The following is a 17,650-nucleotide window of genomic DNA, read 5'->3' as shown; positions in this document are numbered from 1 at the left end:
CCTCCTTTTCCCTCCATAATTTCATTTGTTACATGACTTTGGGCAAGTCACCCAATATCTTTGGGTCTTAGTTTCCTCTTCTATAAAATAAAGGGGTTGGATTAGATGACATCAGGATTCCCTTTTAACTCTAGATGTGTGCGCTTCTGATCCTCCTCTCCCCACAAACTCATCTGTGGTCTCCCGTGTTCCTAACACCATACACTAACGCATGTTCAGGCCTTTTCTGGATCCTGTTTCCAGCCCCTGTTCAACAGAACAAAATTGGGGACACTCCCCATCTTTGAAGGAAAAGACGTAGAGAGTAAGAATCAAGGACTGATAAAGAGCAAATGAAAACTCTGGGATTATCCAGTTTGAATAAGGAAATATCTCATAGGAACAGTACCTACTTTCACAAAGGAAGCCCTGGTCCTTGAAGGATGGTGAGAACTACTTTGTTCCCATTGAGATTAGCACAGAAATGATATTCTAAGTGATTCAAGTCAGACACAGGCAAATAACCCATAACATCCAGGGATGTTGCAAGTAGAAATAAAATAGTTACTACTGACCAGAGATCCCTTCTTCAACCAGATCCTTTACAGCTTCTCAGGAGAATAGATTGATTTTAAAGGCCAGCTGCACTGCTTCCTTTTATGGTCAGCATCCCAGAACCAGAGTATAGTTGTTCAGGACCAGGGACAGAACCTTCTGGTCAGAAGCCCCCATGAATGAATGCATTTAGAATCAGTCCTATAGGCTTAATTCTTCAGTGTTCTGTTCTTGTTCTGTTTATTTTTCTATCCCCAAGAATAAGGTGGGGGAAGAGTTGAAGGAAAAGTAAGAGAAATGGAGAGAGGAAGAGATGGGAGATAATAGTACTAACAGCCTGGAAACTTCTCTGAGGGGCCTGACTTCGTGCAAGTTGGCTTTGTCTGAGTCATTACCCAAGCCACAATTCTTTACTAGCAATGCTAAGCCTTGTGCAGGTATTGAACTGTATTATGTTGAAGGTGTTCTTTTGACACCTACTTCACCCTCCATACTTGGCTTTCATATAGAATGATGCCCATCCTGTAGATTTTTGGAAAGCTTCAATGGATTTGATGCCTCTTAGTTCAAACCTTTATTGGGGGCAATGTGAGAGGGATCTTAGATGTTATCTAAACATAGATCTGGACTCTTCCTACCTTTCTTGTCTTCTGACTGCTCTTCTCCACCCACGTTGCAATCTAGCTATGCTGATACACTTGCTGTTCCTCAAACATGACACTTCATCTCTTGTCTCAGTGCCTTTTCATTGGCTATCCCTTATTCCTAAGATGCTCCCCTTCCTCACTTCTGCCTCTTGGGTTCCTTTAAGACTCAGATAAACTTCTACCTTCTGAAGGGTCTCCCTAACTAATGCCTTCCCCTCTCAGATTCCCTTTCACCTATGCTATATGTATATTATCTCTCCCATCAGAAGGTAAACTTCTTGAAGGCAGGGACTGTTTTTGCGTTTCTTTCTATCTTCAATTCTAAGCACAGTGCCTGACACATAGTCCTTAATAAATGCTTGTTGACCAACATTGTACAGATTAAGGAAATTGAGGCCCAGAATGGTCAATGATTTGCCCAGGGTCATATAGGTAGCAAGTGACAGTTAGGATTTGAACTCAGATCTGCCTCTAGCATGCTTTCTATTGTACTGGACTTACATCTTTTACATAGAGAGCAGGAAGGTTATACTGTCTCTTTGGAATAGTCATTCTGGGTTGGGAATGGCAGAAGCTTCCTTAGTCAAGCACTTTCACAAAAGGGGTTCTGTCCTTGAGAAGGAAAAAGTGTCCAGGGGGTAACAAGTCTTAAATGTAAGATTAGAACAATTTATCTCAATTAAAGCCTTCACAGAGTGAATTCCCTAGTCAGTTTTACTTTTTCTCCAATTCATTCTCAGATAACTTCTCATTTCTCTCACCATGACCACTAGTCCTTTAGCACATCCCTGTTCTCTCCATCTATCCCTTATTCCTCTTATAGTCTGCAGTAGTTAAATGTAAGGAACTCACAGCTGCACTGAGTCAGATATAAAGCAGTCCTATGTCACAACAGTTTGACTGCAAGATGTTGCTGGTATTACCTGATTGCTCAGCTAGGAGATGGAGGATGAGTTGGAATCCCTGACTCCAAGCCCTCCTTCCCATATAGGGTGATGATTGTGTTTCCCTGGGGTGGGAGATCCTTTGAAGAGGGCAGAAGGGGACATTGTAAGCAGAACTCCAGCCAGCCCAGAAAAGCCAGCTCCAAATGCAGCATAGAAATTGTCTTCAGCTTTCTTTAAGAGCAGATATCTGCCACTGAATTCCTTTACAGACTTGGAGGTAAAAGAGGCAGGCTGACTTATGGTGTAGCAGAAAGAGACCTGGATTTGGAAGGGGAGGGCTTGGCTTTGGATCTTAATCTGCTACTTAACTACTTGGGTGACTACAAGAAAGTCACCCACCAACTCTGGGCCTGGGTTTCCTCATCTGTAAAATGGAGAGGTTCAAACTAGGTGATCTCTCAGGTCCTTTTAATGTCTAAATTCTTTGATTCTATGTACCAATTTGCTAGATAGTGCTTTTTGACATCAAACATCAGCCGTGTATTTGACTACATGACCTCCAAGTTTCCTCCCAGTTCTTTGAGCTCCTCCCATTCATGTGGCCAGATCGAATCAGGGCAGAAAAACTCTGCTTACCTGAGGCATCAGGTAAGTCCCAGTGTGCTCTCGCCCCTTTTTGAGGGGGGAATGGAGGAGGAGAAGAAGAGGAGGCTTGGGGGTGGAGAGGGATGCTTTCTTTCTTCTACAAAGGCTCCAGAGTGGGGCGGGGTTGCTGGGGCAGCGCCCACCAGGTGAAGCAGGTGAGCCAGACAAAGGGACCCGGATGGCGAGAACCGCGCCCCATACCCCCCTCCCTTTAGACTGGTTTGGGGGCGGAGCTGGGTGGGGATGCCTGGGTTCCTCCGGCAACAACCCCAGCCCAACTAACAGCCAGGTCAGGAAGGACGCTGGTTTGGCTGTGGTTGCTTTGTATTTTCAGACGGCTCTCCCAGACTCTAAGGGGAACCCCCAGATGGCTTCGCCGGCTGCTTCCCCCCAATCAGATCTTTTGACTGGTGAGTGATTTGTACCTAGGCACTTGGTGGTGGATGAGGAAATGGTTGGAGATGGGACAGAGCAGGACTAGGAAGAGGACTTTCCCAGAACACAGGTGATAGGTCTTGTCAGAACCTTTCCAAAAGCTGCAGAAACTCAAGCAATCCTTCTCTTTTCCCCCTCCTTCACCCCCCACCCCACTGCACAGGGCCTCTTTGCAGGTCATCACCTTGCCTGTTGGGAGAATCCTCTACCAGGAGCAAAGTCTCCTCCCTCCCTTTCATAGTAACCAGCACTTGAATTGCCGACCAGGAAGCCAAAGAACAAAGTGAAGCGGGGGGGGGGGGGGGGGGTAGGGTTGGTTTTTTTTTAAAATTTTTATTAAGAGAAGGATCAGTTCTTTGGGAATGGGGAGAGGGATTTATGTCCTCTTTCTCACAAACCAAAGAGAAATCCTTTTCACTCCTACCTCCCCCCCCAATCAGCATTTCCATTCAAAAACAAGCATTACAGTCCTTGCAGGAAATTAAGGTGGCAAGCAGCTTACACTTTGCTAAGGAACATACAACATGCACCCAAATGAGTATGGATACAAAGCAGAACGTGATAGAGGCAAAGGAGAGGTTCAGATGAATCGCGGTAAGAAAATTTGAGGAAAGAGAGCTCATTTCAGTTTGGGAGGATTCCCCACTCTCATTTCAGGAAGTCTTCCTGGAGGAGGTGGCAATTGAGCTAAGCCTAGATGGGAGGAGCTAGGTGGGTAGAGATAGACAAAGAATTGGTCCCAGGCAGGAACAACCTATGGGAATTTGGTTTTTCTTAAGGGCCAGGCAGAAGGAAGTTGCTAAAGGAAAACTAGATTTCCCCCCCTAATCCTGTAGGAGACAAGGAAGAGTTTTTGAAGCCCTCTGTCCAGGGCATATTGCAGACTTGATTGTTCAATTTTCAGTGTGAGCATTTACACCTTGAAAATCAGCAAGCCCTACAAATCCAGGATTTGATTTCTTGTTTTGCTGATTTTCTCGACTTCAGAAAGTGATGAAGAAGATATTAATGATGCAGATGAAACTTAAAAGTGTGTCTTTTTTTGGGTAGGGAGAGCCCAGCTAGTTGTTAAATGTTTACCAGCATATCCCTGCCTATAAGCTGCACTCCTATACTATGCATTCAGCTGAAAGAGTCCAGAGGGCAAGCAGTGGTATTTATGTGTTTTTATCCCTTACCCCAATATTATCCTGGGTTCAAGCCCTGTGTGGCAGCCTAATCTTACCCTGATCTGATGGGGCTTCTTCAGGCTCCTTGGTCAGGTAGGAGATATTGGCCACTGATAATCCGGTCTCAGACTCTAGGAAGAATTCTCTGTAGATGAAGCTTGTCAGGCAAGTAACACTTTGTCCCCGCATGGCTCATGGCCACTTGGTCTGTGACCTTGGGCAAATCATTTAACCATAGTAGGATTCAATTGTTTCATCTGTAAAATGAGAGCATTGGGCCAGATGATCTCCAAAGACCCCTTCCCATTCCAAATCTTATAATTAATTCCATCCAGATATGGGTCTTGTGTTGTTTTCCAAAGGAGAAAATGAACATTTGCCATTAAACCAAACAACAGATCTTCAGGAGGGAATACTTACTTAGTTTATATTAGACACCTGACATTTCAAGTTTTTGTATTCTAACAATGTACCACATGTTGGAGAATGTGTCTGAGCCCTTAACAAGTCTAAATTTTTTAGACAGAGTCAAGAATTCATTTGATCATGTTTATCAGGGATAGCTAGCACCTTATTTTGAGACAGTACCTACAGAAAGCTATTTGTAGGCCATTTTGTAGTTTTCTAATTTTAAAATTAATATCCCAGGATCTTAGAATTGAAATGGACCTTAGAAGCTAATTCCACTTGCTTCCAGTGCAGAAAAGTTAGATGCCTCTGCTGGAACATCTAATTAATCCCACTTGACTCCCCATAAGAACTGTTGTTGTTGATCAGTTAGCCCTTCAGTTGGCTAGGTGTCCTACCCCACGTCCTATACAGTAGGCCAAGCAGGATGCATCCTGAATGAGGTTGTCTTTCTGGAGGTCTGAAAATAAGGGGTATCTATCTGGTCAGAAGAAATTATTCCAGGCATGAATGTCAGGAGGTGGGGGGAGGGGAATGAAAAAAATATATGGATCACTCCAACTTCTATTCTTTGAATTTGGAGTTCAGAGGCAGGTTCTGTTCCTTGACACAAGAATTTCTTTTGATACAGTATTTCATTCACATGCTTTTGGGGGCTCAGGGGTGGAGTAAAGGGAAGCACTCCTTGGAAAGACCTGGAAATGTTAGGAGGAGGACTTGGAGCTATCCAATAGCCTGCTTAGAATAACAGGCTCACAGAAGCATTCAAGAACCTTATCAGGATGTCAGGTTCTTGGATGATTTATAGATTTTTTTTTTTTAGTCAGGGCATAGGGGTTGGATATAGCCAGAGTAGCTTATGATTTCATTTGCTAAACATTTGGAGTGTTTCATTTAGTATTAATCCTTATGTTTACTATGACTCTTTCCTCTAGGAGTCCAAAGTCATTTGCAGACATCATTTATCTCCATCTTATATCACCCCTTAAGTTCAGCCATCTGTTTTTTTCCCTCTAACCTCTTCCTGTATGATATCTTCCCAAATTACTTGATTATTGAATAATATTATTCTAATATTTTGCATCTGCCTTCTGCTTTGCTCCATTTGAGTTTCTTTCAATTTTGATCAGCATCTTTGTGTCAGTTGTTGAGCCATGGAAACACTTGATGGATACACTTGTGGAAAAAAGTCTCACATTGAAAAAAATCTGATCCAGCTAAAAAGAAAGTTCAAAGAAAGGAGGCACTGATTTATGTTTTTTAAAAGGCAAAAACTCCACAAGAGGTATTTAGCAGCCCAGGAATTCCTCAGAAGCTACACAATTCATTCCAAAAACACAACTCAGTGTGCCCAAGGGGAGACTTGGCTTTGAGGTACACGGGCATTAGATGTGCTCTGGAATTCTCAGCATCTGCATGTCATTTCCCCAGATGTGGCCTTGGCTTGGGCCAGCCTTCAAAGAGCCAGGCACGTGGTAAGTTGTTCTGTTTGATCCATTTTGCAATTAGATTTCTCTCTTGGGGTCTTTCTCTGGCATGGAGGCTTAGGGGCTTTGCTTGGCTAGTTTGCGCTGAAGTAGCTAATCAGAGAATCAGGCCAATTTGGATCTTTCCCAGATTGGGGGATGTTGATTGGCCGGGGGGCTTTGAGGCTCAGCAGCCCTTGGGGAGGTGGCTGGGGAGGCGGTTGTTTGATGCTCTAGTGACCTTGGAGCTCTCTGTTGTAAGCTTCAGCTGCTTAGTGATAAGTCCTTTGTAGGCAATTACCAAGCCCGGGGGTGAGTACGAATAATGGGAAAGCCGTGGGGTCTGTCTTATCTTCACAGCCGGCTGAATACTTTCCAAGACAGTGGGCATGTCCCAGCTTGCAAACTGTTTGCCTTTCTCCTCTGAGAGGCGGTGAGAAATAAATAGTAGCATTAATTAGAGCCAGGCTGTGTGCTAGTCTAGAAAAACAAGCAACTACCACCTACTCAACTCTGCCATGGAAGCAGCTGGTAAAGTGGGGCATATGTCCTTCCAGAGAGTAAATGTGCTTTTTAACAGCTACAGCGGATGGAGAGTGAACTGGACACACCCAGCTGGCACAGTTTCAGCGCCAGAGCTGCAGATCCCTTGATGGTGGGCAAGAGAAGCTGGTTTCTTGGTGAGTGGAGATGGGCAAGGGCTGGGCCATGGGCTATGTTTATTGAAGAAGGAGGAAATGCAATGCCATTGGCCTGAAGGATCCCTTTATAATATCTAGGGCTTTGGTGAGGCCCATCAGGATGGAAGGACTGGCATTTCAGGATCCTATAGAACTGATCTTGGTGGGGAAGACAGTAATAATAATAATAACAAGCATTTATATAGAATTTTAAGGTTTGCAAAGCACTTTATGTTTTCTCATTTGATCCTTACCTTTCACGTTGTAATTGTGAGATCGATGTTATTGTTATTCCCATTTTATAGATGAGGAAACTGAGGCAAAGAGATTAAGTAACAGAGCCAATTGTAACAGGATTTGAACTCAAAGCTTCCTGATTCCCAGTCTAATATTTTACACATTGTGCCACCTTCTATGCCTCTACAGTAGGGAAAGAGGTGTAACTATTTCAGTTTTCATTCTAACCCCAACTCATCATCCCTGCTAAGAAACCAAGCCCCTAGAACAGGTCCTAAACCCTTTATGCTGACTAAGGAAGCAAGTTTTTATTTCAACCCAAAGCCTAGTGAAGTAGCATTCTTACTCCCAAAATACTAGGCACCAAATTGCAAAGTCTGGTACAAGAAATATTTTTTCTCTGTTGTGGACTCTCCATCTCCCCAGCCAGCCACACAGGGTTATGATTAGTTGATGCTTAATTAACTCTAGCTTTGGCGGGTCTAAAGTTAAGTCTACTGCTGACCTTTCAAAATCATGATGGATAGAACTTAGAGCTGGAAAGGGTTTTAGAAATCCTATCATCCAATCTTTAAATTTTACAGATGGGTTGTGATTTGCCTGAGTAGTATAACAACTGGGATTCAGACTATGGCCATCTCCCAGTCTAGTGCTTTTTCTATATCCCACTGCCTCTCAAAAGGCTAGGCCAAGGGGCAGCTAGGTGGCACAGTAGATAGAGCACCAGCCCTGAAGCCAGGAGGACCTGAGTTCAAATCCAGTCTCAGACCAAACACTTGACACTTACTAGCTGTGTGACCCTGGGCAAGTCACTTAACTCCAATTGCCTAAAGAAAAAAAATTATAGGCCAAATTACCCAGATTCATTTATTGAAGCACAGGATTCATGAGGTCAAGTTTTTATGCCCCATAGGGAAAAGTGGGCTTCTCACATAGAACTGTTCCATAGCTCTAGCACAGATACTTTTCATCCCTGTTGGCCTTATCACCTACAACTGGACATATTGTAACTGAGATCAGGTGAGGCATGAAGGATGACTCTCCAATACACATTTTCCCTGCGAGGGATTCATTCACATGGTGGGTCAGGGATGTCTTGATAACATACTGTTATAGAATGTTAGATCTGGAAGTCTCCTTAGAAAGAATACAGGGGCTCTTAATCTTTTTTTGGCAGACTCCATCTCAGAATGCTTTGTGACCTTCATAATGGAAGGCAATGCTAAATTCCAGTTAGCAGTCAGCAAAAATAAAGATGGAATATTTTTTTCCTTTATCCAGAGTCATGGGAACCTCTGAAATCTATCCATGGTCCATGGATATTAGATTAAGAATCCCTGATTTCCTTATTTGAAAGATACAAAAACTGGGAAGCCAGAGAAGGGGAAAATGATTTGCCCTAGACTTCATGGTAGAACAAAGCATAGAACCCAGGTCTCCGGACTTTCAGTCCAGTGTTCTTTCTAACAAGCTGCCTTGGGAATCTGAATTGTTTCTTTGGCAAAGAACAGCCATTTGTAGCTAAGGCATGATTTCAACAGAGGAGACAATGCCTAACTTTGGGAACTGTTGTTTTGACTCAGGCCTAGCTGCCTTGTTCTAAAGTAAAGGTGAATCCTGACTCCTTGCAGCAAACAAGATGACAGGAACCTTGGGTTTTCTGCTTGTTTTGTTTTTGTTTTTTGTTTCTTTGGCGGAGTTGGCTACTACCTAACCTTAGGCCAGCAAAGCGGCCTAAGGGTTAATGCAAATCTGCAGACACAGTACTTTGCACCTTGGAGCTGGTGGGGAGAAGAGTGGAGAGGAGGTGGTTAGGAACTTCTCCCACTTTGATATAACTCACATGACAATGATGCTGTTTATTTGGTTTTATTTTCACATTCACTGTGTATTTGTTTTCATAATTTTGCTTTTATTGGCAGTAAAGTGTTTAAAGTGACTGCTCTGTTGTATTTATTGATGCTGTTTCTTCCTGGAGAGGCCATAATCTGCAGCTGCTGGTGGAGACAGCTTAATATCTGGGCTGTTTTTCTGTTAATGGGAAAAAAAAAAGAGCCCTGTAGTAGCCATCTATTACAGGGGAATTGATGCTGGACTTCTATCATTCTTGTGCATACAGACACTCCTCCCCCCACCCCATTAGACACATGCGCGCGCGTGCGCACACACACACACACACACACACACACACACACACAGATGCACACATACATGCATGCATCCTTTCTTTATGAGATCAGACTTGCAGTGAAAATGTGGTGAAAACTTAGCCTACTTTTGACTAGTTTGGGAGTTTTGAGATTTGGGGGAGGGATAAGGCCTTAGGATATATCCTCCACCAAAAAGGTTTTGGCTGTCAAAGAGCTTGTTTGCATGTTGGGAATTTCCCTTGGGCATGCAAAGTGAATGATGGGAATAATAATGACAGAGGGAAACCATATTTGGGTTATTGGTTTTTGGATTCTCAGTGTTTGGATTCTGCTTTTATGATTTTTTCTCTGATGAGAGTGTGGGGGAGGTTGAAAATATATCTTTCTTCTGGCCTAGTTGTTGCACTGTCTCTCCAACTCAAGATCCTGTCTCCGACAGGGGCCTCTGAGGGTCAGCTTGAAGAAAGCTATTCTCATTCCCTCATGTTACCTTTCAAATTAGGAATATTCCCAATCATGCACAGGTTTTCCTTAATGACCTGCTAGATATCTGTCATTCAGGGATTTATCCCAGCCCTTTGGAGTCTGTTTATACTTTTAGACTATTTCCCATCTCCTGGGGGAATGATTTTAATAAATGTATTCTCTAATGAATGGTCTGTGGCCTTAAAAACCTTTTTCAAGCCACACCCTCTGCCCATTGCCTGAATCAGCTCTGAAGTTTTAGTCTATGTCATTTAAAAACAAAATCCCCAAGAAGAAGGTTTTGATTAAACCTAACCTAGCAACATCCCAGACAGTACAAGAGATCAAAGTATCATTCCTTTGTGGTACAGAAGAAGCCAGGGGGTCTTTAGGATGTGGTAGAGCTAGACAGCAGCATGGAGGCTGGAATCTTTCCCATCAAGGTAATATCTATTTTGGAACCTACTAGCAAGTCCTAGGGATGACCTGCATATTAGGAAACAGCCTGACCCATGGGAGGTATGTGACACTCCCCAGTAGTAAGCTTCTAACCTGATGGGGAGCAGAGCATTCTCGGAGGCAATATGCCTTCTTACTGAGACCTCCTTGCTTGTCTTTGAACCTGGTACTATTAGTCATTGAGCAGTAGGCTGGTATGGTGGGAAGACTATTGAACTTGGGGGAGGGGGTCAGAAGACCTGGGTTTGGGCTGTGCCCCTTTTTTGTGTCACCCTGAGTAACTCAAATGTGTGAATGAATTGGGGGGGGAGCATTTATTAAGTGCTTACTATGTGCACCAGCACTTCGATAAGTGCTGGGGGTACAAACAGAAAAAGCAAGACAGTTCTTGCTTTCAAGGAGCTCCTATTTGATAGAGGAGGTTTTAGTTGCAAGTCTGATGGAAAGGGTGGTCATGGGTCTTTAATGTGACATTCCATTAATACAACTATCCATTTCTGATGTTGAGGCATTTGACAATGTCAAGGATTTTGGTGGTGGGAACTTCACTTTTCTAGGCCTCAGTTTCCTCATCTACAAAATGGGGATAAGCCTCACTGTCATGGGAATAAGAATTATGTGGCATAGGAAGATGTGGCAGCCTCAGATTCTTGAAGGCTGGGTTCAAGTCTCCCCCTCCCCATCCCCATCCCATCCCTGGTGCCAGGCATTTAAGCTCTCCATATCCCCAGGCAACTCTATTAAAACTGTTTAAATAGTAGAACAGTTGCTAATCTGCTTTGGTAGGAGGCATGCCCAGAAGCTTTCCACACAAGAAAGGAAGCACACATCTAAGAAAATCACTGTCCTGCTTGACTTCACAGAGTTTTCCGAAGAATCAAATGAGAAAAGTATATGTATATGTAATATATGTATAATGTATTACAATGTAATATATATTATATATTGTTATATATAAATAACTTATCACAACATAGTATGTAATATACAAAAGCTCTTTTAAAAATGTGAAATATTATATAGATATAAGGTGATTGTGAAGAGATCTTGTGGGGAAAGGGTAGTCTGCTACTAGGAGAGAACAAATCTGAATTTTCCCCATTACTCTTTCAGCCCACCCCTCCCCTACTCTTTTGCTGTCCCCTTCTTGTGAACTGTTGAATGCAAAAGTGATAACCTGGGCATAATAAGTTAAATGGCCAATTTTGAACCCAACTGGCCATAACTTCTGTGTCTTTTGAGAGCCCCTGTAAATAATATCAGGTAATTTAGTGTCATTGGTCAAAGGTGTTCATTGTATTTGAATACAAAATTTGTACCCCTTACTTCTCTGTTTCTGTGCATTTGTGAGATAGTTTTGTTCCCTCTCTCATTCCAGTTTCATTTTTGAAATCCAATGTTGTATTAGAGAGACTATGTAGTGAAATGCATAGAATGCTGGGTCTGGAGTCAGGAAGACTTCTCTTCTCGAGTTCAAATTCAGCTGCAGACACTTACTAGCTGTGTGACCCTGGGCAAGTCACTTGATACTGTTTGCCTCAATATCTCTGCCAAGAAAACCCTAAATGGGGTCTCAAAGAGTTGAACATGACTGAACAATAAATGTTGTTTTTACCATTTAAAGGATTTTATTCTTTTTGTCTCCTCCCCCAATTAAAAATCATTGTATCATTTTGTTGCAGAATGGCTTTTCTAGCAGTCTCCTTCCTCTCCTCCCTGCCCCCTATAATAAATAAGCTTCTTTAAGGGAATTCCCAACTGTGTAATGGGAAAATCTTGCTAGGGATTATTAAAAGAGGGAACCCCCCCACCCAACACATACCAGTTTGAGGCATAAGCAGGAAAAGGGACAGCCTGTTTGCCTAAAACAGGACGGGACAGAAAAAAATATGTCTGCACCCAAGGGTTGGTAGAGGAACAAATATAGAAGAATATAGTCTGAGAAATTAGGACAAATGGAGGAAAAATAAGATCACAGACTGATTCGAGATAATGTCCAACTGTCATTTTACAGATAGGGAAACTGAGACCCAAACAGAGAATATAACTTGTTCAATTAAGGTCATTGGGTTACTGACATGAGTTGAGGTTAGAACCTACAGCCCCGGACTCCTAACTGCCTTTGGAAATAATGCTAGGCCAAAGTTTGGAGGCCTCTGACAATTAGGACCTGTTGAACTTTCTAGAAAGAATTTAAACAGACCTGTTAGTGTCTCTAGTTACAGAGCCAGAGAGCTAATTCACTTCTTCATTTTTGTCCTGTCTGAGGATTTCAGGTCTGTTGGTAGGAATGACTGAAATTGAGGATAATATAGAAACTAGCTGTTCTGTTGATCTGTGTACTATTTGGCCTTTGGAAGGAGGTAGTATGAGTTGATATAAGAAAGGATCCTTTAGATCCAACTCTTCCTAAAGCTCTAAGGCTTAGGAACTCAAGTATTAAAGTGAGAGCTTCACTGACATGAAGGTCACAGGTTAGCTTTGCTCAATTGTATGGTCACAGACTCATCCCTCTAATTCTGGTTATCTGTCTCAAAAAAGTGTGCCTTTAGTCAGAAGGGATCTGGGCGAGAGAGAGGGGAAGGGGATGGTTCAGAGAGGTCTATCTCCACTATTGGAGCCCAGTGATGATAGTGGGTCAGGGAGCATGCTCACATATTATGGTTATGTTGTCATAATGTTCTCTTAGAATTTTTCCTCTTGGAGTAGATCGTTAGAATTTAGAACTTTTTGTCAGCTTTGGGCCTCACATATTATGGTTATGTTGTCATAATGTTCTCTTAGAATTTTTCCTCTTGGAGTAGATCGTTAGAATTTAGAACTTTTTGTCAGCTTTGGGCTTGGTAGGCCCAATCTTCCTATATGTGGTTTCATGGTGTCATACTGGTCAGTAGAACTGATTTTCTATCAGGATGGAGACCTAGCTTGTGTCTGGATCAGCAGCTGAATGCTGGATTGTAAACACATACACAGTGGTCCCCCAGGAGTGCTTTTACATCCTATGTAATAGGGAGTTTTACTTCAGATTTAACCTGCTGCTTTGCCCTTGGACATTAGGCCCAACAGCTTTCTATCATGGGAATTTCCCCTAAACATCTGTTGTTCTTTAGTTGTTTCAGTTGTGTCCAACTCTTTGTGACTCTATTTGGGGTCTTCTTGGCAAAGATAATGGAGTGGTTTGTCATTTCTTTCTCCAGCTCATTTTATAGATGAGAAACTGAGACAAACAGAATAAAGTGAGTTGGCCAGGATAATGCAGCTAGTAAGTGTCTGAGGCCAGATTTGAACTCACTGTACCACCTAGATGCCCCAATCACTTGTCGGGACTCCTCAAATCCTGCTCATAAGGCAGTTATAGACTATATATATATATATATATATATATATCTTTCCTTAGTGTGGAGGGAGGGGAGGGAGAGTGGGTAAAGAGGAGACATGACCATACAATTTACCTCCTATGAAGAAATAGTTCCTCTATGGAAATGCTTGGATTACAAGTCACTAAATTTAAATTCAAATCCTGACTATTGCCATGTGATGTTGGGCTGGAGTCACTTAACATCTTCATGTTCTCCACCTGTGAAATGAGAATAAAATTGGTCCTCTTACCATTATGTGAGTGAAACACTTTGAAGTAAAGCCTTTGGAGAAAAATTCTGTAATCAATTTTAGCCCAGATGATGATGATGATGATGCTCATAAGTAGCTACATACTAAGAGACCGTTTTCCCTACTGAGCCTATGCACCCTGGAAACAAGGTGTTCAATGTGATGTCATCATCATTCATCAGGTGGTGCCATCTTGAATATAGCCCATTGAGTGTGTCTTAAACTACAGGATATCGAATCCATAGATTCATAGACATGGAAGGGTTCTTAAGGGACCATCAGGTCTAGTCACCTGCATTTGATCTTGGAGTTTTGGTTATAAAGGGTATTTTTCTATAAGTTTGGATTCTTCTTAATTTGACTGGTTGGTTTGATAATTTGTGTGTGTGTGTGGTGTGTGTGTGTGGTGTGTGTGTGTGTGTGTGTTTTCTTTTCTCTCATTAGGGAAGACTGGAACAGTCCTAGTTTTGTCCATACCAAACCAAGAGTGCCTCATTTTCCTGAGGACTACAGCATGGCAACTACATCGATATCACCCTGGGTCTTTCAGGAGTCAGTTACCTTCAGAGAAGAATCAGGTGGCAATGTAGTGACTTATGGTGGACAAGTGACTCATGTGAATCCTGTGACCCTTGGCCCAATGAGGAAAGAGCAGGACTTTAACTGCCAACTTAAACCAGAAAGAAAGTATACAGCAAATGATTGGTCCTCCAGATTGCCAGGCTTTATTCCCTCAGGAGGCTATCATCAGTTCTTGAACCCTCTGAGAAGTAGAGGGAAAGGTCCCTGGAGGGCAAGGTCGCCTCAGCCTCTTGACTCTCCTGCCAGTCTTCAGAGATGGCCGTTGGCAGGGGTAAAGAGATCCTTCCCTGACTCTCGGCTGGAGCAGCTGAGGGAGAGGATTCAGGTGCAGAAGCATCGACATCTTCATATCTTCCCTGCCTCCTTCCAAGCTCGTTCTGGGGCCTCACAAGCTGTGCCCTGGAAGTACAAGCCAAAGAGAAATGTCTACAAAATGAAGTTAGCTGCTTCACACACAGCACACCCAGGCCAAGTCTCAGCTTCCAGCCCAGATCCTGGTGACACTCACCATTCAGTTTCCCATAAATTTACGCCAAAGAGAAAAGGTCACAGAATAAGATTTGCACTGTCACCTCCAGAAGATCCATGTAAGTAATGTGGCCTGCTGTAAGTGAGGAACTATGGTGGACAGACTGAGAAAAAGTGCTGGCAGCAGGAGGGAAGGGTTAGGTGTGAGAGCCAGGAAAGAAAGTGAAGAATGAGGGCATGTGGTAGAGTACAGAGAGTACTTCCTCTGCATTCAGAGGATCTGGTTTCAAATTCTGTCTTTGGACACTAGCTGTGCAACCTTGGGTCAAGTCATTTCAATTTCCTGCTTTTCTAATGTGTGAAATGAGAGTATTGGTCTAAATGGCCTCTGAGGTCCCTTTCAGCTTTAGATTTATTGTCCTGATGAGGAAGGGAGCAGAAGGCAGTTTGGTAGAGAGTACTTCAGAGATAATATCAACATTTATTCATTCCCTCAAAAAATCTTTACTGAGGGCTTGGCACTTGCCCAGGAGGAATCAAAGATATATCATTATCCTCAGGGAATTTAGAGAGTGAATCCTAGGATCAGATAATTCTAATCCTAATTCCAGAGGGTATATAATTAAATACCAAATGAATGGCATGGTCATCAAGTCCCTAAGAGCTCAGAGGGAAGAAAGAACATGCAATAGAAAGCTACATGGAGAAATGAGGGATTTGAGGGATGTGGCCCCAGGTGCATTAGTAGTCAGGGACATGTGGGCATCTTGGTGGTGACTTGGAATAGACCTCACATGGTTCTTCATATAGATCCTGAGATTTCCTAAATGCCTCCAACTCTAACCCTAACCCTAAATGCCCAGAAAAGAATCTTTTTCAGGGCTGGAGGGGGGAGGAAAGAGATCAAGATTTTGTTATTATTTTGTTTTTAAGGTTGAGATCAGGAAGGCATTTCAGAGGAGAGGTGAGAAGGAAGGTGATAGATTTGGAGACAGAAGGAGGAATTTCTCAAATCTTCTACTGTCCCCAGCCTCTTCCTAATGATAATTCCCCCAATAAGGAAAGTGCCAGACAAAATTTGAAGGTCAATTATTGCTCCAATGTGGTTGCTCTATACAAACAAGTTGACCAGCGGCATCAGAAGGAGAAACATAGGGGAAACCATGACTTAGGTAGGGTTGGGCCATGATAAGCAGCGAAAGATGTCACCATTTCACAGAGAGTCAGTGCAGTGTGGAATCGACCCAAGGGTGGCTTCCTCATCTGGACTTTTCTGACCAATATTTATGCATATGACACTTCAGAGGGGTTACAAAAATAGTTTTCACATAGGGTAGTTTTTCTATGTTGTTCAGTCATTTCACTTGTATGCAACTCTTCATGACTCCATTTGGGATTTTCTTGGCAAAGATATTGAAATGGTTTTTAGTTTCCTTCTCCAGATCATTTTATAGATGAGGAAACTGAGGCAACAGGCATAAGTGACTTGCCCAGGGTCGTATAGCTAGTGAGTGTCTGAGTCCAGATTTGAACTCAAGGAAAAGAGTCTTCCTGGTTCCAAGCCCAATGTTTTATCTACTGTACCATCCAGCTGCCTTACCTTATCTTACCAACATCTTTACCAACAGACATACCTCAATTAGCATTATCTCTCATGATGCCTCATCTAATTCTGATTCTTTTATACAGAATTTCTCAAGGAAAAATAAGTACTTGCAGTAAGGTACAGTCAACTCTGAATTATTTGTCCTTTTTGTACTTATCCTAAATGTGCTTTTAGGCCATATCCCCAGAAAACCCTGAATTGGTCTCACATTAGCATTAAACCATTAATTGTCTGTTAATAGTATAGACGTTCTATGTAATTATATGTTATAGATACATTAGTATCCTTTAAGCAAAAATCCCTTTCATCTAGCATACAGTGGGCACTCAACGGATATTTGCCGATTTTTGCACATTGAAAACATTGCTTTTTTGGCCTTTGGCCTTTCTCTCCCTCCTTCTGTCCCTCTTTCTTTATCACTGGTACTTTCTCTACCTGATCTTGGCCTAATTCTTCTGATTCCAAAGCCAACATTATTTCCACTGTATCTTTTTTGTTGTTGTTGTTGGCCTAATCCACACAATTAATTTTCTCATAGATCTGTACGTATTGAGTGGGGTGTGTGTGTGTGTGTGTGTGTGTGTGTGTGTGTGTATGTCACCAGAAACTAGGCCCCTTGTGGAAGAATACCATTAATTTGAATAATGTCTTACAAATAGTAATTAATAAAAATTTCTTGGCTTGTGTGTGACTCTTTGAGGAGCCCAAGACTGACAAAAACATCTCTGTATTGTCTCCCTCCATTGGATCTAGTGTGAAAGTAGATAGGTCAACCTCAAGCTGACTTGTCAGGGCTGACTCCCGTTTGATTGATAAAGATGATGGCAGGAGCTTTTCCTTTTTGCAGCCATCTCTAATTTAATGTCCCTTTGGTCATTAGCAGCATTCTGAAATGGCCTGAGTGTACTTACCCCCGCCCCCCACCCTGACTCTGGCAGTTGACTCAGTATTAAATGCTGTTGGCCATTGCTAATGGCTCTGTTGAAGATTCCAGTGACATCTGACCAATTTATAAGCCATTTTTCCCACTACCTGTAGGAATTGCTGAATATCCATTAGCGTAACACTGCCAGCAATTATTGTTCATTCTGTGATCTCAATCTATAAGTCCCATCATTTACAGGCTGGTGTCATTTATATTTTCTAAAGTGTCTGCATTTTAATCTCCCTGCTTATCCTGGCTCTGGGAGTGAGGTGCTTTGT

The 17,650-nt window shown here is 42.5% G+C and overlaps 1 protein-coding gene across 1 annotated transcript in view; it reads left to right on the top strand.

Moving 5' to 3' along the window:
- Positions 1-2,997: 2,997 nt before the first annotated feature.
- Positions 2,998-17,650, top strand: part of CCDC187 (coiled-coil domain containing 187) — a 104,793-nt gene continuing 90,140 nt past the window's right edge. The window contains 5 exon segments of the mRNA XM_020981877.2: positions 2,998-3,123; positions 6,157-6,200; positions 6,772-6,820; positions 6,823-6,871; positions 14,236-14,960. Coding sequence (XP_020837536.2) covers positions 3,081-3,123; positions 6,157-6,200; positions 6,772-6,820; positions 6,823-6,871; positions 14,236-14,960 — 910 coding nt within the window. The 5' untranslated portion in view covers positions 2,998-3,080.

This window comes from Phascolarctos cinereus, unplaced genomic scaffold (assembly GCF_003287225.1).
Source record: "Phascolarctos cinereus isolate Bilbo 61053 unplaced genomic scaffold, phaCin_HiC Scaffold_2;HRSCAF=192, whole genome shotgun sequence".
In the NCBI taxonomy this organism is placed as follows: domain Eukaryota; kingdom Metazoa; phylum Chordata; class Mammalia; order Diprotodontia; family Phascolarctidae; genus Phascolarctos; species Phascolarctos cinereus.
The sequence above is the reverse complement of the archived record's forward strand: the minus strand, read 5'-3'. Positions and strand labels throughout refer to the sequence as shown.